The 23,910-nt window shown below is 35.4% G+C and overlaps 1 protein-coding gene across 1 annotated transcript; it reads right to left on the reverse strand.

The window, feature by feature from the left end:
• Positions 1–4,960: 4,960 nt before the first annotated feature.
• On the reverse strand, positions 4,961–21,401 carry TRAM1L1 (translocation associated membrane protein 1 like 1). Its single transcript, XM_068542323.1, has 2 exons — positions 21,352–21,401; positions 4,961–6,812 (listed from the first exon to the last, which is right to left on the reverse strand). Exon 2 carries the CDS (start codon positions 6,669–6,671, stop codon positions 5,553–5,555), a length of 1,119 nt encoding a protein of 372 aa, XP_068398424.1. The 5' UTR covers positions 6,672–6,812; positions 21,352–21,401; the 3' UTR covers positions 4,961–5,552.
• Positions 21,402–23,910: the final 2,509 nt, after the last annotated feature.

Genomic DNA, 23,910 nt, shown 5'->3' on the forward strand with positions numbered 1-23,910 from the left:
CTTTGATTTTCCAAAATAAATGCTTAGTTCATTTACTTGGTCTGAAATTTAATTTTGAATAAGATAAGAACTTAATTTTTATTCTTATCATAATTTACCTAGACCAATGGTTTCAAATGTTTCAAGAATAAGGACCTATATTCAGAATTAATATATATGAAGGGTTTTCATAGATTTGTATTTTCTATCATTTATGTAAAAAATAGTCTATAGTTACGACGAATTTAGTTAATTTAATAAGCGTGCATTTACTCAGAAGATAATTTATATACATTTTTAGTGATATATATTTGTAATGTATACTATATATTTAGTAAACAATAGTTCATACATTTGGGGAAAGGATTCCTTATTAAATATCAGCTAGATACAGAGGTGGAACTATGGCTATACTTGAATTTTCTACTGCTTCCTACCCAGACATGAGGGAAAACTCAAGGCCATACATTTGTATAGTGCTTAAAAATGCACGGGGAGGGAAGGATGAATAGGTGGTGCACAGAGGATTTTTAGACGATGAAATTATTTTCTTTGATAATGGTAGATACACGTCATTGTATGTTTGTCAAAACTGATAGAACGTACAACACCAAGGGTGAAGCCTAATGTAAACTATATACTTGCGGTGATTATGATGTGTCAGTGTAGGTTCATTGATTGTAACCAGTGTACCACCGTGATGCAGGATGCTGGGGGAAAGCTATACATGTGTGTGTTGTGGGGCGAGTGGATCAGGGGATACATGGGAACTCTGTGCTTTCTGCTTAGTTTTGCTGTAATCCTAAAACTGCTCTAAAAAATAAAGTCTACTGAAAAATAAATATGTAAATGTATAGGAGAAAATCTGTGTGTATGCATATGTACATATATGTGTATGCATAAACACATACATGCATATATGTATGTATTAAATGAGACTGTATAGATTTATAAAATGTAAAATTATATGTAGAGACAACACATGAACAAGTGTTATCTTAAGCCACATCTCAACAATAGCAGTATTCATACACATGCACACACATACACACACACACAAACTATTTATGACTTCGTATATGCATATATTTTCAATCTTTATAGTAGCTTTTGAAATATATACATATCTTTGTCATTTTAGTGACATGCGATCCAAGACTTAGAATGTTTAAGGGTCTTCCAAAGTTCACACAGCTATAAGGGTCACAGCAAGGGCTTAACCCTGACTTCTTTGGTTAACCATCATTATAATCATATTATTACCTTCCTCTGCTGAATTTATAACAATATAAATGGAAACATATTTTTTAAAACAATGTATTAAAATTTACAAATTACGTATTTTGGTAATTTTTTATTTGAGGAACAGCTTTTAAAAAATTAATTAGGTAACAAAAGCAGCAAGAGGAAGAAATAATAAATCTATCTTGGGATGTAAATACTTTCAGCCTGTGATGGCTCAGGTGAAATCCCATGCCTTAGGGCATGAAGAAATGTTCTCTTTTCTCAAATTTTCCTGAAGCCATGACATTCTGTGCACTGACCTGATTTGATTTGGGGAATAGTGCTGTTGGTATTGAAATTCAGTATTTTTTACTTTTAATTTAGGAAAGTCACTTTCCCTTTATTTAAAATAGGTATGTTGCCTGAATTATTGAGTAGCCATGTCCCTTAACAGCAACTCTAATCACTTTTATGATGGATAGAAGATGTACACATCATTACTGTGAAGTTAATTTAATTCTGTTCACGTTAAAATTTAAGCAAACCTTTAACCACATATCACTGTCATTTCCTAAGTTTTTTAAGTATCCCCTGAAATGGTCAGTTTATATATCAATGTATTTTTCAAACTGTAAAATGAAAAAGATTAGCTGACACAGTGCAGTAGCCCCAAACACAATGGGACAAAGCAGGTGAATTGCCTCAGAGGCAGCTTTCTTAATGTTTGACTTTTTCTACATTTATTGAATACTTAAAAGTGCCAGAGGTGGTGCAGGGCCTAAAAAGGATTTGCTTATCGGGATTTAGAGGCCAACATTTAGACAGTCATATGACTGTATCATCATGAGAACAATTCTAATTTAACATTTAGAAATGTAGGGGATTTTGTATGATGGATTTATGATAATTTTTCTACATAATTGAGGGGAATTGGCAGATACTACTCTGTCTTATTTTGTGTGGAAGTTTCTTACAGAATGTAAGATTGAAAGATGGCAGTAAAAAAAAGTCCTCCATTTCCAGAGAAATTCAGGAAGTGGGAGTATTAACTCTCTGGTAATCTGATCTGTTATTAAGCCTCAATTACTTCCTTTTACCCACTCACACTATCTATCCTCTTCATACAGGCAAGTCACCAGATTACACAGGTCTGTGATCCCAACTGGAATGCATTCTCTGCCGTAATTCAAGTACCCAAGTCCTAGCCCACCCCTCATGACACATTCACAAGGATATTTCCCCCCAAGAATTTCATCTCAGGAACTGCACCAATATGTCCTTTCCTATGTAAAGCATCAGTAATAAGTCTTTTATTACTCTATATAAATTATTCTCATTTAGTCTCATTGAGTGAGAACTTAAAACTTTACCCAGGTTTTTTCAAATTAAAAGGATGTCAGAATATTTTATGTCTTCAAGATAGCTTTAAAATAGTAATGTTGTAACTCTAATATTCTTGAGAATCTATTCCAAGTTAGCACACTGTTGGCTATACATATTTCCTCTACTGACAGTTAAATACTGATGAGAGATAAATGAAGAAATATCTGCAGGATGTTGCTTCCTTACTGAAATGAAATGAAGAATTATACTGATCACTAGGAAAATAGCGTGCTTGTTTCTTATGAGACATGTAGGTTTAGTAACACATTTCTACTATTTGTTAAAAAAAAATGAGATACACTTTTAAATAAATGCTAGCAGAATAAATTTTTAAGGAAAATGCACTCTAAATCCATCCTAGAAATTCTATACCTGTAGATGTACTTAAAGAATAAAGCTTGGCAAGCATTGAAGCCAAGAAATCAGACAAAGATCTTCAAATTCAATAATCAGATATATCTTTATGACTTTGACAACATTTGGTGATCAACTGGTTATTTGACTTTTCACAGGGTTAGCTAATGCCTGCTTTAATAATACCTTGAATAATGATCATGGAAATTTTTGTTTCATGTGATCCATTTTGATAGAAACCAAATTGTCACGCTGACCTTTCTTATGGCATGTTTTTCAGAATGCAATTTCTAAAAGGTGGAGACTTAGCAATTTGTATTGTGCTGAATTTCATTTATAGTGTTGCTTTCATAATTTACTTGGCATACATTTATTTTCTGGAAACGTTTATTGAACTCTTATGAATAGTTGAGATGTACCCAGCATCCTTCCCCCTTTTGTCCTCAACCTTGCTACTTCTTGTTGACCCACATCTTACAGGAAAGGGGCTTTGCCTTTTTGCATGGGTGAAACATATAAACTAATTTAACCAATCAGCCCAATACAACCCTATACCAGATAAATTCAGTAAAGGTAACTCTCAGTGTTGTGGGAATTCTAGAAATCAGATTTCCTCTCTTCCTCTCTACCATGTATGTAGTGTGCAGATATGAAGCCTAGAACATCTGTAGTCATTTACTGCCAAAAAGACAATCTGAGAGGAACAGAGCCCCAGAAAATCCCAGGGAAATTGATCTGGGCCCGAATCATGTTTAATGTCAATCCCAATTTAGCTCTTGGTATTGCCAGTCATGTGAGGAAATACTTTTCTTGCAATCATTTGCCAGTTTGAATCAGGCCTGCACTTACTGGAAAATGAATTATGTACATAATGGATAAGAAATTTGTTACCAGGAATGAGGTTACAAGTAACAGGGGATAATTCTTTAAAAGTGAGGGAAGTGAGAAAGACCACTCTCTCTTATGAGAAGTGGAAAATCTTTGTTTTACAATTGCATGGTGGTTGGTTAAAGTGAAGTTATTGTACTTTGGACCTAGAGCATGTGCTACCAAAACGATTGTATTTGGCAACTGAGAAAAAAAAAATAGTAGGATGATGGATTCTACAGACAAAACAGAAACAATCTTGCTTTGTTATGTACCTCTCAAAGCAGAAAGAATAGAAAAGAATGTTTTGCCAAGCGTGGCTCCTCTGTCTTTGGTCTGCAATATACCTGTATTAAGTTTAATTTGCAGGGACCCCCGTGACTGGGAAAGTTGCATTACTTACAACAAGTCAAATGGAAGGTTATCAGAAGCAGAGATATGAGAGACATGGTAGGAGAATATAGAGAGGAATAGGAAATATATGGCCTTATCCTAGCATATTTTTAAAGCATTGTCTCCTGAAAAAAATATAAGCACTCACATTATCGAAATAAAATCAAACTAAAGGTTGAGAGAAAAAAATAAATATAATAAATACTCACCACTACAGTCCATTGGCTTCTCTAAAGATACAACATATACCTATATATACATATATATATATACACATACATATATGCATATATATACATATATACACATATATATCTCCAAAATATGGCTTATACAGATAAATGTTTCCCAATTAAAGATGGAAGCAAAGCTATATTTAGAACATTATTTTGAAAAGCCTTCATAAGAATATGATTTTCACATTATTTAAGGTTAGTATATTAAATGTTTTCAACATGTAATTAGATGACATTCTTTTTATAGATATAAATCAAGTAAGCATTATTTTTCAAAATGATTTACAGGTTAAACAATATTCTTCTAAGATGCTGTGGATACCAAACTTACTACAAACCTCATGAAGAATAATTTTTAATACACGTATCAAAAAAAGCTATTTAAGTCTGATTTCCTTTTTACAATCTTTAATTTTCTGATTTCCAGTTTACAAGTGTTTAAAATGGACAAGTATGATTTTACCTCTTAGTAATAATGTTGATTCAAGATATTTTGATTCAATATATGGCAATAAGTCTCCACATGTTAACCATTAGTATCTTGGTTTTTTTAGTGGGATGTTACACTAACAACCACTACCTACAAAACACATCATTATTTTGGTGGTTTTACAAATCTCTTCTCCACTTGTCAATTCAAAAAAAAAAAAACATTCTAAGAATTAGGGAATACGGAAAACTTAATGAAGTTGACTTCCAGATTTATAATCTTTCTATTTTATCCTAGAAGAGAACATTAAAAATATGTCATTGCTATAAAAGACCATCTTGTTAACGTTACAAAAGATTGGTGGGAGCAAGAACTGTGTCACTGATACGTGGAGTTTTGGAGTTATCTCTACAAATTAGGAAAATGTTCAAAGGTAAAAAAAGAAATATAGCAATCCCTAAACCATGTTGATGATGAGTAGCTTAGTCTAAACTAGATATTTTTCCACTCATAATAATCATCCTCCCCTCAAATGCCTTTTAAAAAAATACATTACACGGTACAGTAGCAGAAATCAAGGACAGCACAGACTATTTTCAAGAACAGAAAAGTCTCCAGCGAAGAAAGGTATCTTATAGTAAAGAGCAGACTTCTTTAGAGACATTAGTCAATTAACTTGCAATTCATTATGAAGATTTTTCTTTCCTCATATGGGGAGAGTCTACTCTATTTGAAGTTGCCACACCGTTTTCTGTTCCTTTTCTAGAAAACCTGCCCTTGGTCCGTTTCTTCTTCACACTTGGGGCCTGAAGAGGAGCATCTTCTTCCATCCACCTCTGAAGCTGAACATTAAATAAATTCCATGTTATGTACGCTTGGATAGTGCAACTGGATGACAGAACAGCAATTTTAGCTGCCAACACGTTCACATCTTCGGTAGTGCCATCCGAATTCCCATTCTGCCCTCCAGCCAGGTGAAAACCAACAGTGATCACGGAAACTATTAAAGTCACGAGTCGACCCAAGATAAACACAATGGCCCACAGAGAAAACTCTTTCTGGTACTTTTCATCGCTAAAATAAAACAGGTCGCAAAAGTGGGAAAGGAATTCCACAAAATAATGCATCATCAAAAGGAGAAGTCCCAGGTGATTCAAGTACAAGAGGTAAGCTCCTGCAATGTGAAAGAGGTGAAGACCAACGTAGACAACTTGCTGGGAGAGATCTTGAGGTTTGATTCTCTGGAAGTAGAGTTCAGGAAAGGCGTGAAACCAGTAAGCCAACTGTGAGATATAGAAAAACTTCATCTGAAATGTCATCATGTTATTGGGGTGAGCCCTCCATAAGAGAGACAGGTCTGACAGGCAGTTTTCAGAGAGTAGAATGAAGGTGCCCCAAATACAAGAGACAAGGAAGAATACACTAAACTGACCAGATTCGTTAAATTTGCTTTGTTTCGGTTTGGGGAACTGCATTCGCCTGTTAATTCTATCCAAGACATACTCTTGAATAGTGGCGTGAATGATGATTGCCACCAGCATGTAGAAGAACACTGTGGCCAAATCTTTGGCACCATAATGATACAGGAACTTAGGTGCTGTGGCTCTTTCTTCTGCTTCTTCGGCAGGGAAGGTAACACCGTGCTGGAGAGTAATAAAAACGATCGACACTTCTGCTGTTCCCTCGAACATGAGCCCCAGCACGAAGAACATCCCCACACAGGCGACAAGGTCCGCATGATTCTGCAGGATGAATTCCTGGCTCAGGACTGGGGGGTTCTTGGTGCCCTTCTTACGAAACGTCATGGTGGCGCTTCCCAGATACTCACCGACGAGCGGCAGCTGCCTCCCCGTGGCTGGTCCTCAAGGCGCCGCCGCCGCCGCCGCCGCCGCCGCCGCCGCAGCTCCGGGGGCTTCACTCCCCATCCCTGAGCCGGTCCCGGGTCGCTTCGGCCACCCAGAAAAAAAAAAAAAAAAAAATCAAAGCAGCTGGCCGAACAGGACTGAGCATGCGCACCAGGGCCGGCGGAGGCAGGGAAGGAAATCGAGCGCCGCGCCCCTACCCGGCGCCAGGCCCTGGGTTGCGAGCGGTGATCTTCCACGTTGATCAGCGCCTCTTTAAATCCGCTGGCACCGTCGAGATGCTCCTAAATGATTTGTCCATAGCATCTTCATTGCTGACCGTGACAAAGCAGGACAGAGCTCTGCTTGTTCTTCAGCAGCATGATAATGATAAAAACCAGCATAATAATAATGATAGAAGCAAACTCTCCTAGCGCTTAGTATCTACCAGGTGCCTTTACTTTTATAAATGGAAACTTTCTAGAAAACTCAGTGAAGAAAATAGAGTTTTAACCTTTTTTAAAAATTATTTTTATTTTTTCCAAAGGAGAAACTGAGGCACAGAGGTTAAGCGGTATGCCCAAGATCACAGCTGGGAGGCGTTAGAGCTACGATTTGAATCCGTTGCCTGTGTTCTTGACCATTGTATTCTAGTACCTCTTGTTGTAAATCAGTCACACCTGGAAATATTTTGCTAGCGCAGCAACAGAGCGTACTCAAAAATACTTCCCCGATTGGCAATCATAATTGTGGCAAAAATATTGTCTAGTCAGTAATCAGATTTATTGCATTTTAAAAGATGGGGAGTTGGTTGGAAGGGGAAAACTATCAGTTCACGGAAAGGTCTTTTGGTTGCAAAGCCCACAACTGAATTTCCTCTCTCTAGCAGATAAGAAACTCATGTCTCATTATTATAGTTTTTGCATATAATTTTGCTAAAATTCACATATCAAAAAACAGCTTCTTTTGTAAATGTTAATATCGTCATCAGTTCAAAGTTCTTATCAGCTTTCAAATTTGTCTTTGCAGGCAGAGCACTTTTCTTTTCTTCTGTGTTGCATGAGATCATTGTCATTACTGATACAGTTAAGGTTTGAAGCTTGGAATATACATTTCAGAAGAATAAGTGCTTCATGATTTAAAGAATAAAACCCACTTTAAATTTAGAATGTCTAATTGCCTTTTATCATTGTTTCTCTGTGTGCTGTGCACTGACAAAAGATGTAGTCCAGCCTGTGTAATGACTTTTAAGATGTTGAACAAAGTACTCTGATCAATAGACAGTGTGCCTGCATTTCCTGGAAGAGCCAAACAATTGTACATTTACAGAATTAGTTTGGAAAGTGCTCTTGGGTTAAGGAGTGTACCTACATATTTTTCTATAGTAAGAATTGTCTATTTCTTGACGGATTCCTTATTGGATAGTCTACTTTTTTTTAACAGATCAGCTGCACAGTATTTGGTTTTCCGAGCTGTTACTCAGTTCTTGGCTCTGACAACTCAATTTTGAGTGCTTTTTGAGGTTAACTGAATCAGTGAGGAATTATAAATAGAGGTGCCAAAATGAGGGCATCAAGAAATGAGGAAAAAAAAAAAAAAAAAAATCAAGCTTGAAGGCAGTTGCCAGGGAGGAAATAGTCAAGGAGAAGAGCAGTGGGAATTGTTGAGTTTATTCAAGAAAGTGCAAACTTATATACTTTTTTGAAAATAATCATAATTTCAAATATAGAATTCATCAGTTTTCTTATAGGCATAGACAATATGACTGTAATCATTTTGTGACATACTAACTAAATATAAAAATAGTTGTGCAATTCCTGAGCTGAGATTTCTGTTTATATTTCTGTTTGACAGTTTTGACAGGCCTTCCAACTCTACCTATGCAAATACGATAGATTTTGCCTCAAAAAAGGAACATATCAAAGTAAACAGAACAAATGTTTATGCATAGTCGTGAAATGGTATTTTCTTACCAAAAGGAAAAAAGGCCATTTTCAGCTAGCTTAAAATTATATCTTAAAGGAAAAAGAACATTCCCCCCCAACACACACTTATTTTTTGAGTAGAGAAACTTCTTCAGCTATCAAATTATATTCTGTAGTCTAAATTATTAATTTAAATTTTATATTAAATACAGTGTATTTGAATTTTAGTTTCATATTTCTCATTAACATCATCATAAAAATATTAAAATGTCAAATTTCTAAAATTATTGGAATCTGTAAGAGTATTGTAGTAATATTATAGAAAATGCCATTTGCTTTCAGTATTTTTATTGGCACTATTTGACAAAGAATAAAAAGTATATAACAATATCTTAAAAATTTGGATACCACTATGATTATTATATCATTTAATGTATGGGCATGTATTCCTACTTTATGCCCTATGCCTGTGGTATTAAATTCAAATGGAGATTTCTGCTTCGGTCATTAAGAGTAACTATAATTGAATTTCCACTCCTATTGTAAATAACTGAAAAACTAGACAAATTATATGAAATAACTTTTTTTCTTTCAGATATTGGAGAATAAAAAAGGAGGGAGAGAAATGAGGAGAGCCCCACAGTTTGCCCCGGATTTCTGCCTGGATGCATTTTCCAGTCCATTGCGCAGAGATGGAAGGAGGGTAGGGCAGCCAAGAAGAGCCTCCTGGAGATCTTGCTGAATTGAGGAGAGACAGGAGAAGGTGAGGCGACTAAAGTTTGCTGGGCAGAGTAATTTTGCAGAGAAAGTTAAGTAATTAGAGTGCTTTGGAAATTTGCATAAACATTCCCTAGAGGCTGCCTCTAATATTAAGTCTTGTATGCATAAGGTTAGAATACATGAGGCCAAGCAAAGAACAGTAGGAGAAATGTAAATTCAAAATTTTCAAGAATTCAAACAGGACTAGGAGATTTTGAAGTTTGGAAAAGTCAGAAAGTAGAATCCCCTTGGAACACTTGTGAGACTCTACAATCAGTCAAGGGCCAAGAAAAGTCACAGTCAATAGGAAGGCTGCACTTGCCCTAGGGAAAAAGCTAATTCATGCGTGCCTATAGTTTTCAAGAAGGCTTCAAAGGATCAAGGTGCTCCGCAAGGAACTGTCCGCCAGAAAAATCCACACCTTGACAATGTGAAATTCACATTGTTTAGCATCTATATAAAATTTATGAAACAAAGGCTAGGTTCAGCTGGGTCTATCAGAATGTCTACATGTGGCCTCTCCATGTGGCGTTGGCATTGTCACAGAGCAGTGGCTATAGGCTCTAAGAGTGAGCTTTGTAGTGAAAAAATAGCCGAAGTTCTGTGGCCTTTTATGACCCAGAATTGGAAGTTATGTCATATAATTTTCATTGTCAAAGCAGGCACAAGCCTTTTAACTTCAAGGTGGAGCTGGTTGGGGGTAGGGTGGGGAACACAGATACCACCTCTTAATAAGAAGTATACCCGAATATTTGTGGCTAAGTTTTTAAATAGCCACATCTTTTCTTTTAACAACTCTTCTTTCCTCTCACATAAAATATGCACTGTTTCCTTTCAATGCCAACAAATGTCTCATGCCAATATAGCAACAGGGTCAAGTTTATTACCTAGGAATTTGAAAGCTAAGTTAGATCCAGGCATAGAAGGGCTCCTTAGGTCCTTTCCTTTGTTACACTTACTCTTCATTTGAATACTTGTAAAGGAAAGAAACAAGGTATCTGGCTCTCACACACCTAAGGCATAGGAAAAACGCAATAGACACTTACATACAAGAAGTGGGTAAATTGGTTGCACACAGCAGTCAATGGTCAAAATGAAACAGGAGGAAGAGGGCAGGGCACAGCCTTTGAAAGAATTACATAGCCATAGGACATGACAAAAACTGGTTGGAACCAACTAGGTCCAAGATGGCAGAAGATTCGACTTCCAGTGGACCTTGAGCCTCATCATACTCATTATAATACATTAGCATGCTAAGTGACACTACCAGTGCCATGACAGTTCTGAGGCTAACCATAAAATGCTAAAAAGTGGGCAGTGGCCCAATTCCTGGAAATCCCCACCCCTTCCCTGAAATAATCGGAATAATCCTCCCACTCATTAGCCTATGAAATTACCCAGCCCATAAAAACTAACCACGCCATATTTCGGGGCTCTCTCGCTTTCTGAGATGGCCCACACTCTGTCTCTGGAGTGTGTTTCTCTCTAAATAAATCCACTTCTTACCTATCACTTCGTCTCTCACTGAATTCTTTCTGCAATGAGATATCAAGAACCTCAAATTCACTGGGAACAAATATAATTATGAGGTCTGGGGAAAGTCCCTAGATCTTTGATTTAAACCCAGTCTCTCTTCCTCAGAAATGGTGGAAGATTTTTCTTTTCTTTTTTTTTGCTCTTTAAAACATGGACTAAATATTACAAGTTATTTGTATTTATTGGTTTGTATATTTTAAAAGATACACACACAAAAAAAAACCCTAGAAGCCAAGTAATGTTAATGTGTTAATGTTAATCTTTGTCTTTACGGTGTAATAGTGGATTATACTATTAATTATAATGTATCAATTATACTATTGGCACTTCAAGGAATTAACATTCTGTCAATGAATTTATGGTGGAACCAAGAGAGGAATGGAAAGATTAGCATCTGAGTATCCTTTACAGAGGACTGCCACATACTGAGCAAAGTATCTTTTAAAATGCTATATTGATTTTGTTGAGAAACAATTGGTTTAAAAAAATCAATAGAAAGCCCCATTATAATTTAGGTACTATATATTAATACAAATAATTAGTTATTTCCATTATCTACACAATGTAACCTTTTGCATACGTATTTTATAACTCAGGGGTCCCCAACCCCCGGGCCATGGACCGGTACTGGTCCGTGGCCTGTTCGGAACAGGGCCGCACAGCAGGAAGTGAGCGGCGGGCGAGTGAGTGAGTGAAGCTTCATCTGTATTTACAGCCGCTCCCCATCACTCACATTACCGCCTGAATTCCACCTCCTGTCAGATCAGTGGCAGAGGCATCAGATTCTCACAGGAGCGTGAACCCTACTGTGAATTGCACATGCGAGGGATCTAGGTTGCGCGTTCCTTATGAGAATCTAATGCCTGATGATCCGAGGTGGAGCTGAGGTGACGCTAGCACTGGGGAGTGGTTGCAAATACAGATTATCATTAGAGAGAGGTGTGACTGCACAGAGACCATAATAAATCAACTGTCTGCAGACTCACATCAAAACCCTATCAGTGAGTGGCAAGTGAAAGCAAGCTCAGGGCTCCCACTGATTCTGCATTATGGTGAGCTGTATAATTATTTCATTATATATTACAATGTAATAATAATAGAAATAAAGTGCACAATAAATGTAATGCACTTGAATCATCTGGAAACCAATCCCCCTTCCCCCTGGTCCGTGGAAAAATTGCCTTCCACAAAACCAGTCCCTGGTGCCAAAAAGGTCGGGGACTGCTGTTATAACTTAACATTATTATTTATATGGATAGCTTAGCCAAAAAACTCTTTTAATTGACTTATGTGCCTTTTTAAAACATAACTTCCCCAAAGAGATAAATGGACATCGATTCTGACTTTGTTAAACTAGAAAAGTACGTTAGGAACTTTATAATATAGACATTGCCTCATCTTTCAATATTATTCTATCTCACAATGAAAAAATAATTATATTTGTACACCTCTAACATACCTACCATTTAATAATTTAAATTTGGATAATTCAAGTAATTGAACTGAACATTCAAATGCTAAAATTCAATAGCATTTGAGGAAGCAATATATGTTGGAAGAAAACTACTTCAAAAGATCAAACATAAGTCACTTTAAATCAATGTTTATAATTAGCAGTCATAATTGACTGAGATCACCAAACACTTAGTTCCATTAAGCAAAACATAATATGATTTAGCTTGTGCATGAAATTACAAAGTCTCTTGAGGTTTGACTGATTCAAACAGTCTTGAATAATTTGATTAAAGAGATTTTAAATATTTAAGTCATTTTTATAACTGATAAGACACAGGCTTTAAAAAAATACAGCAAGGAATATGGCTGAATATTTAATGGAATAAGGAAAAACCTCAATACAACATTTCCAAATTCTGCGATAATGATACTGATGGTAGCATATTCTGATCTTGCCTATTTTGGCAATTATTACAACGTCGATCAATTTAATTTATTCATATATCTCATTATAAAGTCAGTTGTAAATCTCATTCTTCTCATACTTAGTTTATCAATTTCTAAATAATTTACTTAACAACATATAATAAGGACCATTTTTTTTAAAGAAGCTATGACACTGTAGGGTAGTTTTCCATAGTCATAAAGGGAAATAAATGGTTTGAGGACTTGTGTTCAAATCTGTTACTAAAGTTTGCTATGTATAGATCATTTTATATATACAAAATATGGTGGAAAACTAGGCTATAATGTTGATCTTTATTTATTGAATAAACATTTGTTAACAAACTGCTAAAATGGCCATGAGCATTACACACATATTTGCTCTTGCTGAATTCTGTTTGATCAAAGCACTGTCTGTGGCAGTAAGTGACATGGAGGTTTTCTAAGTTCTGGTTAAGACAGAGGGTATGAAAAACCAGTTTTGGTAGGTTGAATTCAAAAGTGAAGTTTGAAGTCTGACCTAGTGGTTCTAGGAACAATTAATTACTGATCCCTACCTCACTTATTTTCTCTGGAGATTTTTTAGGTTGTGGATGGTAATTAATTTTAAATTTTTTGAAACTTGTCTCATATACAGGAGCATAAAAGACAAATGAAAACCTAAGTCTACAACATGTTGTCAAGGGCAAAGAAGACTGTGCACTGTTTATTTCTGACAAGAAAAATGATTTTAATGTCCCTCACACACTATCTTTCTCACAAATTCCCTCCTATAGACTGCATCAATCAGTGGATGTCACTTTTGTGGAAGTCATGATCTGTATTGCTCCTAGCGGCTCTCTTACTTTACAGGCCCTAAAATAGGTTCAGTTATAGCTTACAACTGCAAGAGAGCAGAAATCCATTTCCTGTATCCATTTCCTTGACTCACCACCATTTGATGTTATTGTCTTTCCGATAATTTGCCACCAAAATTATTGTGATATTACAAAATGGACAAAATAAGAATTGCATTCTTTTCACACAATCTAGTAATTAAATAATAGGGAAAAAAGAACCCCATCTTAAAAGTAAAGTAGTAATATTTTACAATAAAGGTCCCAAGGCCAGGAAAAATATTTATTATTTCCTCTATTACAAAGCAGATCTATAATTTTGCAAATAATGCAAGTGAAGTTGCTCTAATCTTGTGCTATATCCTATTGTGACTTTTATTCTAAAATAACTCGTGCTTTTTTGAATGTGAAATTATTTCTGACTACACAACTGCAAGCTATTTTTTTTTTCAGTACTAATTCATCTTTTACCCGTGCATTCTTGCTTACTAGCTAGCTAAATCGCAACACGATTTTGGGTAACAAATAATGGGCCCACTGAATAGTTTATTTTGCAAATTAAGATCTACGTTAAGTGGGGGCTTCCCTGGTGGCGCAGTGGTTGAGAGTCTGCCTGCCAGTGCAGGGGACACGGGTTCGAGCCCTGGTCTGGGAAGATCCCACATGCCGCGGAGCCACTAGACCCGTGAGCCACAACTACTGAGCCTGCGCGTCTGGAGCCTGTGCTCCGCAACAAGAGAGGCCGCGACAGTGAGAGGCCTGCGCACCTCGATGAGGAGCGGCCCCCGCTCGCCGCAACCAGAGGAAGCCCTCGCGCAGAAACGAAGACCCCAACACAGCCAAAAATAATAAATAAATAAATAAAAATTTAAAAAAAAAATCTACGTAAGCAATTCTTTCAGTACTACCCCAAGGCACATTTTTTTGAGGTAGAATAACTATTCTTCTAATAAGGAACATATTTGAATATTAAATAAAGATTTCTAAGAGACATATTATGATAGGTACATCCAACCTGATGTTAAAAAATTCAGGGTCAATTAATACTGTAATAATGTTTGAAAGAAGTCTGTTAGCAGGTATAATACTCTATTCACTCAACATGAGATCATAATAAGGATATCAATTGTGTGAGAGAGAAAGACAATATATAGGCAGGTGTCTGACCCTAAAGGGACTGTATTAAAATATGGATCCAGTGCATAGAAAAAAACAAGGATTTAGTTTCTGTTTAACATGCAAAATTTGATAACTGGACCATAAGCAAAAATAATGATATACGATTACTATATGATTTCAAGAATTACTATAAAGGTAGTATCATCAGAAAATATGGCATTGGTGAAAGAACAGACACTGATAAATGGACAGAATAGAGGGCCCAGAGAATGACCTACACATTTATAGTCAACTGATTTCTGACAAAGCTACAGAGGCACTTCGAGGATAAAGGATTGTCTTTTTAACAAATGGCACTGGAATATTTGGACATCTGTATGCAAACAAACAGACAAACAAACATAATAAAATAATCTAGACAGAGACCTTACACCTTTTACAAAAATTAACTCAAAATGAATTTAAGGCCTAAATGTAAAATGCAGAAGTATAAAACATCTAGGAAACACAGGAGAAAATCTATATAACCTTGGATTTGTTGATGAGTTTTGATCCAAAAACTCATGGATCTGAAAAAGATATGATTTGGACTTTATTGAAATTAAAAATTTCTGCTCTGCAAAAGACACTGTGAAGAGAATAAAAGACAAGCCACAGACAGGGAGAAAATATTTGCAAATTCTGAGAAAGGGCTTTTAATCAGAATATACAAAGCACTCAACATCACAATAAGAAAAAAATTAATTTGCAAAAGACCTGAACAGATACTTCACCAAAAAAATACACAGAAGACAACTAAATACATGAAAAAATGTTCAATATCATTTGGGAATTGCAAATTAAAACAAGAGAAACACTACTCAACATATATTAGAATGGCTAAATTCCAAAACAACGGGAATACCAATTACTAGCAAGGATAGGAACAATAATAGAGACTCTCATTCATTGCTGGTGGGAATGCAAAACAGTATAGCCATTTTGGAAGACAATTTGGCGGTTTCATATAAAGCCAAACATAGTCTTCCTATATAACTCAGCAATGGCATTCTTAAGTTTTTACCCAACTGATTCAAAAACTTACACACAGATGTTTATAGAACACACAAAAACTCATGCAGAGATGTTTATAGAAGCTTTATTTATAATCATAACTAATGAAAACAACAAAGTTGTCCTTTAACAGGTGAATGGATGAAGTATGGTACATTCACAGAATGGAATATTATTGAGCAATGAAAAGGTACGAATCATCTATCTAAACAACACAGATGAATCTTAAATGATTATTACTAAGTGAGTCTGTAAACGCAACATACCATATGATTTCATTCATAAGACATTCTGAAAAAGGCAAAACTCTTGATGGAAAACAGATCAGAGGTTGCCAGTCAGCTGCTTGTGAAGAGGAAGGGAGTTGAAGAGGCGAAGCACAGGTGGCTATGAAACTATTCTGTTTGGTACTATATTGATGGATAAACAAAGCTATGCATTTGTCAAAACTAATAGCAATCCTTATAGTACTAAGAATGAACTTTATATATGCAAATTAAAAATCAGTTGTGAGATGTGAGGATCCCAGGAAGGAATGCAGACTGTGAAAAAAGAATCTATATTACAGATGTGCAACATGACATCACTGAAGGGGGTGGGCTGAAATGAGTTGACCTAAGTAACTTGGGAAATGAGTGAAGACTGTAGGACTAAAGACAAAAGGAAATATTTATAGGTACTGCAATTTAGTTGGTAAATATTGACCATGTGAGCAAGGTATAAGAATTCTGAAATCACTGTACAGCCAGAACTAGAAGAATTTGAGTAAGAAAATAAACATAGTATTGTACTATAACCCAAAGTTTAAAGTAAATAACCAAGAGTTCCAATGGATATAAACAAATGACTGAATAAATAAATAAATGAGGGGAAGATATACAAATCCTCTGCAGAGAAATTCCAAGTAATTTATATAGATACTGCCCCTCGAGGAGATGGAACATAACTCCCTACTCCTTAGTGTAGGCTATGCATAGTGACATCCTTCCAAAGAGTACAGTACAGAAAGTGGGGAGGGGGGAGAGTAACTTTACAGTAGAGAAACCTGACAGTCACTGCCTCAGCCAGGTGATCAAGGTGAACAACACTAGTGATAAGTCATGTTGACAGTATGTACCCTTGTAATGATGTGATGGAAGTGACACTTTACCTCTGTGGTTTTCCGCTTCAAAACCCATGACCCCAGTCTAGTCATTAGAAAAATATCAGACAAATATGAATACAGGGACATTCTACACAATATCTGGCTAATATGCCTCAAAAAGCAAGGAAAATCTGAGAAACATTTACAGCCCAGGGAATTCTAAGGAGACATGATGACTACATGCAATGAAGTATTATAGACAGAACAAAAAAAGGACCTCAGATAAAAACTAAGGAAATATAAATAAATCATGAGCTTTAGTTAAGAATATTATTTCATTATTGGCTCAAAAGTGTGACAAATGTAGCACAGGAATGTAAGATTTTAACGGAAGGGTAAACAAGATTTAGGATATACTAGAAATCTCTCAACTGTCCTGACAACTTTTCTGTAAATGTAAAAGTATTCTTAAATAAGAAATTTTATTTACAAAAAAGTGATTTTGACCTAGGTGTATATGTCTAGAATTTTACCTGCATGAAATTAGGATCAAGTCAAGAAACTCTTTAAACTGGCAGTTAGGGAACTAGCCGCCTTATTGGAGAAGAGAAGAGAACAATGAAGGTTAGAAACTGCTATTAGAAAGCAAGCACCAGCTTTTCTTTATTGTACTTTCATTACTATTTAATATTACCTCTGACCCTGTCAGTGAAACTACAGTGCTAAAATTTCATTATTTCACTCTGGTGTCAGAATTTTTTTTAATCTAAACTTTTTAATGGTGAATTCAGATGTTAAGTCAGTGTTACAAACACCTTACTTATTATTTTGTTTTTTGAACTAAAAATAAGAATACTAACCATTTCAATCTGTGGCACCTTTTGCCCAGCTTGACAGAACTGTTCTAATTAAGTATTATTAGGGTGCGCTCTACCTTACTTTGCTCCTAGCTTCTCTAATTGGATAGCAGTTCCTGGTATGCTACACGACAAAATATGCTAGTATCTAAAAATGATTTTTTTTTTAATATTTGACTTTTTCATAGTTAGGTTACATAGTGGGAAATAAAGACTTTCAGTTTAATGTAAGTTTGTTTCAAAGTTGCAGTACTTATACCAGGGACCAGCAAACTATGGCATATGTACTGAATCCATCCTGTGGCCAGCTTTTGGAAGGCCTTTGAGCTAACAGGAGTTTTCACAATAGTGTCCTCCCAAATTCATGTCCATCTTTTACCTGTTAATGTGACCTTATTTAAACACTCTTTGCAGATGTAGTCAAGTGAAGATTAGGTCATTTTGGATTGGGTTTGCCCTAATTCCATTCACTGATCTGCATATAAAAGCTGACACAAACACATGGAGGTACATACACACAGACAAGAAGGCCATGTGAAGAAGGAATAGAGATTGGAGTGATGCATCTACAAGCCAAGGAACACCAATGATTGCCAGTAACCACCAGAAGCTGTAAGAGGCAAGAAAGGATTCTTTCCTAGGGCATTCAAAAGGAACATGACCTGTCAACACCTTGATTTCAGACCACCTTGATTCTAGCCTTCAGAGCTGTGAGAGGATAAATTTCTATTGTTTGAAGCCACCTAGTTTTTAGCAACTTTTTATATCAGCCCTAAGAAACCAATACATATGTTTAAAGGATTGTAAGAACACAATAATACAAAAACAAAGAAGAATATGCAACAGATATCATATGTGGCCTGCAAAGCCTGAAATATTTACCAGCTGGCCCTTCAGGAAAAGTTTATGTACCCTTGCCTCAGAGGCTTATGTTAAAACTTTCAGTGGGTGGGTCCATAGTAGCCTTCCATCTAGGGATAACTTGTCCTTACTACTAACGGTTGACCCTTCTGGGATCTCCTCTCCAAGCCCCAGGTGATGAATAAGCACGCTCTGCTCAGCTGGTTCAACACTTCTCTGCCCCACGTGAGTTCTTTGCATAGCTTTGTGTAATCTCAGCCTATACCTGCATGGTTTAGTAGTCAGCTGACTCAATGGGATGCCTGTGCATTTTTTCAGCATTGCTTCTTTGTGGAACTCTGTTTTGCAACTTACAGACACCTCACTCAGCCTCTCCGAATTCTGATCACCTCAACTTAGGGGAATGGTCAGGCTCTGTTTGGGATCCATACCTCTGCTCCCTGGTCTGGAATGTGACATCCAGCAGGGTATAAGGGTATAAGGCTCAAAGCAATCCTGTGCTATTTCCTGTCCAATATCTGCAAATATTTTAAAATATATTTTTGCCCAGTTTTGGACTGCAGAATGTAAATCCTGACCCTGTTGCTTGATCATATTTGGAAGTAAAAGCCCACTAAAAGATAAAAGCCCACTTAGATTTTATCTTTATTCTTTTAAATGTTGGCCAGTATATTTGAGTTTAATAAGAAGAGTTAAGCATATGATCCATGTCTTAACCTGGGATATTATAGAACTTCTTCCCTGTCTAATGCCAGAGTGCCTATTTAATCCTGTAAAACTCATCAATAGCCCAATCCCAGATTGTCTGTTTGATGTAAAAGGTGACTTTCTAGGGAAGGGCAGAAACCTGGCTCCTAAAACCACACTTTATAACAATGCAGATCTGTTATAGGCTAATCTTCCAACCAAGAAAAAAAAAGTATTTTCTAAAAAATCCAAGAAATAAGACCAACATTATATTTTTGCTTTTTTTTTTGACACATAAAATGTCTACAATTTTTGTTTTCTACATACTCAAGTTTCTGATGTTTGAGAGAGGCCCCAAATTATCCAATGCAATAGTGTATATAAATGGAGTCAGAGAGTTATATGCAGTTATGCAGCTCCCAAAACAAATTAATTAGTAAAATAAGTGAATCATTTCAAAATATTACGTTAGCTCTTGGAGGCCTTGCTACAACCGCCTGCTTATATATAAAGACAAATAAAAAGGAAAATATACCAAAACTTACACAGCAAAAGCAGTTCTAAGAGGGAAGTTTATAGTAATAAACAGCTACATTAAAAAAGAAGAAAGGTCTTAAATAAACAACCTAATTTTATACCTTAATGAAGTAGAAAAAGAAGAATAAGCTAAGCCCAAAGTTAGCAAAAGAAAGTAAATAATAAATCTTGGAGCAGAAAAGCATGAAATAGAGACTAGAAAAACAATAGAAAAATGTAAAAAATTTAGTTTTTTGAAAAGACACACACGGTTGGCAAACCCTTAGCTAGACTAATCAAGGGGGAAAAAAAGAGAATATTCAAATAAATTTAATCAGAATTAAAGAGGGGACATTACAACTGATGCCACAGAAATAAATAAAAGATTGTAAGGGACTCTTGTAAATAATTTTTTGCCAACAAATTGGACAACCTAGAAGAGATAGATAAAGCCCTAGAAACAAACAACCTCTCAAGACTGAATCATGAAAAAGTAGGAAGCCTGAAAGACCAATAACAAATAAGGAGATTGAACCAGCAATTAAAAACTTCTTAACCAAGAAAACCTCAGGACCAGATGACTTCACAGTCACAAGCATTTAAAGAAGAGTTAATACCAATCCTTCTTAAACTCTTCCAAAAAAATTGAAGAGGAAACATTTCCAACTCATTTTGTAAGGCCAGCATCACCCTGACACCAAAGCCAGACCAAAACATGAGAAAAGTACACACCAATATCCCTAATGGGCAGCATGGATGTAAAAACATCAACAAAATATTAACAAACTGCATTCAGCAGCACATTAAAAGGATCACACACCATGATCAGGTGGGATTTATTCCTGGAATGCAAGGATGGTTCAACATAAGCAAATCAATCAATATGATACACCACATTGACCGAATGAAGGATAAAAAGCACATTATCATCTCAATAAATGCAGAAAAAGCATGTGACAAAATTCGATACTCTTTCATGCTTTTATACAAAACTATAACTAACTGATTCCTTGTCTTTAAAAAAGGTAAGTTAGAGACAATGAAATATTTTCTAAACAATTACAAGATAGAAATCTAATAGCTCTACAACTCTTTTGCATTTGTTCATATAGAAGAATGGTATACATAGAGTTTATCTTTCTCACAATATAATTACCAATTGAGTTTCTCAGGAAAACATACTTTCTCCATTTTTTTTTTTTTTTAATGAAAGCTTTTCCTCCCGGCCCCATACCATCATATGTTATATTCTTTAAAACCTTGGGAAAATAAAGAGCAAAAAAATATATGTTCTTTTCAGTTTAAATACATCTACTGTTAATTTTTGGTATGTATAGCTCCTTATTGTTGCTGTGTCTTTCCATCTCTCTGGCTCTCTTTATCTTTCCCTCTCTTTAGACACACAAACACACAAACACTGTATTAGTTAGTGTTCTTTGAGGAAACAAATAGAATATATATGTATATATATTTACATAAACATATGAGATTTAACATAAGGAGTTGACTCACGTGATTATGTAGACTAAAAAGTCCAACAATCTGCTGTCTGCAAGCTGGAGACCCAGGACAGCTGATGGTGTAAATTTCGGTCTGAGTCCAGAGGCCTGAGAACTAGGAGCATCAGTGGCGTAGGTTCCTGTCCAAGGGCAGGAGAAGACCAATATCTCAAGCAGTCAGAGAGTAAGAATTCAACTTTCCTCTACCATTATGTTCTGAGTCCTCACAGGTTGGATGATACGACCACCCACATTGGAGAGGGCCATCTGCTTTATTTAGTCCACCAATTCAAATGCTCATCTCTTTCTGAAACACCCTCACAGACATATCCAGGAGTAATGTTTAACCAGATACTGGGGCATGCCATGGCCCAGTCTAGTTGACATATAAATTAGTTATCATATATGCACACATACCCCACACAGTATGTCTCAAAGAGAACAGATAATAATAGCCAACATGTAATGAGCAATTACTATATACTAGGAAATGACTTAAGTGTTTTACAAACTCCATCTTATTTAATACTCAAACAATTATTAAGACTATTCCCATGGAAATCAAGGTTTGGGTAAGTAATGTAAGTCATCCAGCTTTCCATCTTACTAAAGTCAGGTTGAGGCAGAATTAAAAGCCAGCTCCATATTCTCATAAATAGTATTTTATCATATAATTAGATATTATAATTCAGGTTGAGTTTAGTGGCTGACTACTGTTCAGATTTCCAGATTGCAGGACAGTTCATCTGACTTTTTTCTATTTTTATTTCCTTAGGTTTCCCTATTTTCTCCCTCCCTCCCTCTTTCTTTCTTTCTTTCTTTCTTTCTTTCTTTCTTTCTTTCTTTCTTTCTTTCTTTCTTTCTTTCTTTCTTTCTTTCTTTCTTCCTTTCTTCCTTCCTTCCTTTCCTTCCTCTCTTTCTTTCTTTCTTTCACTGTTACCACATGCCAACATACATTATACAGTTTTCTTTGTGGATAACTTATTTCTGACTATTTCCTTAAAACAAATTATTAAATCATTTGAACTTGCATAAGGAATTATGACACATAGTACCATATTGTCTTCCAGTTTGTAAATCCTCCTCTATGACTCACCCTATTGGAAATATTATACTATGGTATAATAAAATATGAATCAGAGATAAATAGACATTATACCTTGAGTACCTCCTTGTTTTTCTTTTTTCTGTAACTTTACTTTAATCTTCATGTTATTATTGATTAAATTGTATATATTAAAGAGTCTTTGGGCATTATTTAAAATTTAGGAAAGAGGCTCTATGGCAGATTCAATTAAGTAGAATTTCCTTGGAGAGGGCTCAAGGATCTGTTTAAGACAAGAAGTCTCTAGATGATTGTGACGCACAGCAAAGTTTAAGAACCACTGATACGTGCTGATGTTCCAGTGCCTTAATTTGACTCTATCTACTATCAACAGACATAGAACACAGTAACGTGATGCAACTAGCAAACTTCTTCTCTATTACTCGTCCTCCTCCAGGTGATTCTTTTTTCCATTTCAAGGAAATGTTCTCTTTTTTTTTGGTCAGTCCAGATGTATTCAGCTAATTTCAGCCCATAGTGCCAGTAAGTTAGTTATCACACATCAAAATCCCAGCCTACTGTTAACATGAAGTTACTACAGTTGAAAATCAACATTAATTATTGGATATTCTGAAGATGCTTAAGCTATGATATGTTTAAGCTTGATAACTATGCTTAAGCTATAATAACTGAAGTATAAAATCAGGTCATAAAATGCAAGAATGTTAGTGGTTCACACAAAGATTCACCCAAAATAAAATATGAATTACAAAGATTGCTTAGATCTTTTTCAAAACAAAATGTAAATAAAAGGTATATGTGTGTGTGTGTGTGTGTGTGTGTGTGTGTGTATATATATCTGAATAACTAGTGAATCCATTTATTAGGTATTTACTTTTTAAAAAAAACAGCTTTAATAATGTATATTATACATGCTATAAAACTTCACTTATGTAAAGTATACCTACAGAGTTGTGCAACCGTCAACACAATCTGATTTTAGAATATTTACATTGCTCCAAAAAGAAGCCTCACGCCCATCTGTAGTTACTCCCCGTTCCCACCCTCTCTCCAAACGCTAATCTACCTTCTGTCTCTAAAGATTTGCATTTTCCAAAAATTTCATATAAATGGAATCAAGTAAAATGTATTTTATTGTGCCTGGCTTCTTTCATTTTGCATCTTTTTGAGTTAAGCTATGTTGTAGCATATCTTAGTACTTCATTTCTTTTTATTCCTTAGTAATATCCTGTCATACAGGTATAGCACATTTTATTTATGTATTTATCAGTTGATGGACATTTTAGTTATTTATTAAAATACAACATAATTGCTTATGTTAAAAATCCTATGGACACTGTAAAAAACTATTTGAAAAATAAATTAATCAATGTGCAAGAATATATATAAATATACAAGTATATATGTTTATACTATATAATACCAACAAATTCAAAATAAAAATTTAAGATAAAGTACTATTTACTATAGTATGAGGAAGTATTAAATGCTTAGTATTAAACCTAA

This window comes from Eschrichtius robustus, chromosome 4 (genome assembly GCF_028021215.1).
Source record: "Eschrichtius robustus isolate mEscRob2 chromosome 4, mEscRob2.pri, whole genome shotgun sequence".
Taxonomy (NCBI): Eukaryota; Metazoa; Chordata; class Mammalia; order Artiodactyla; family Eschrichtiidae; genus Eschrichtius; species Eschrichtius robustus.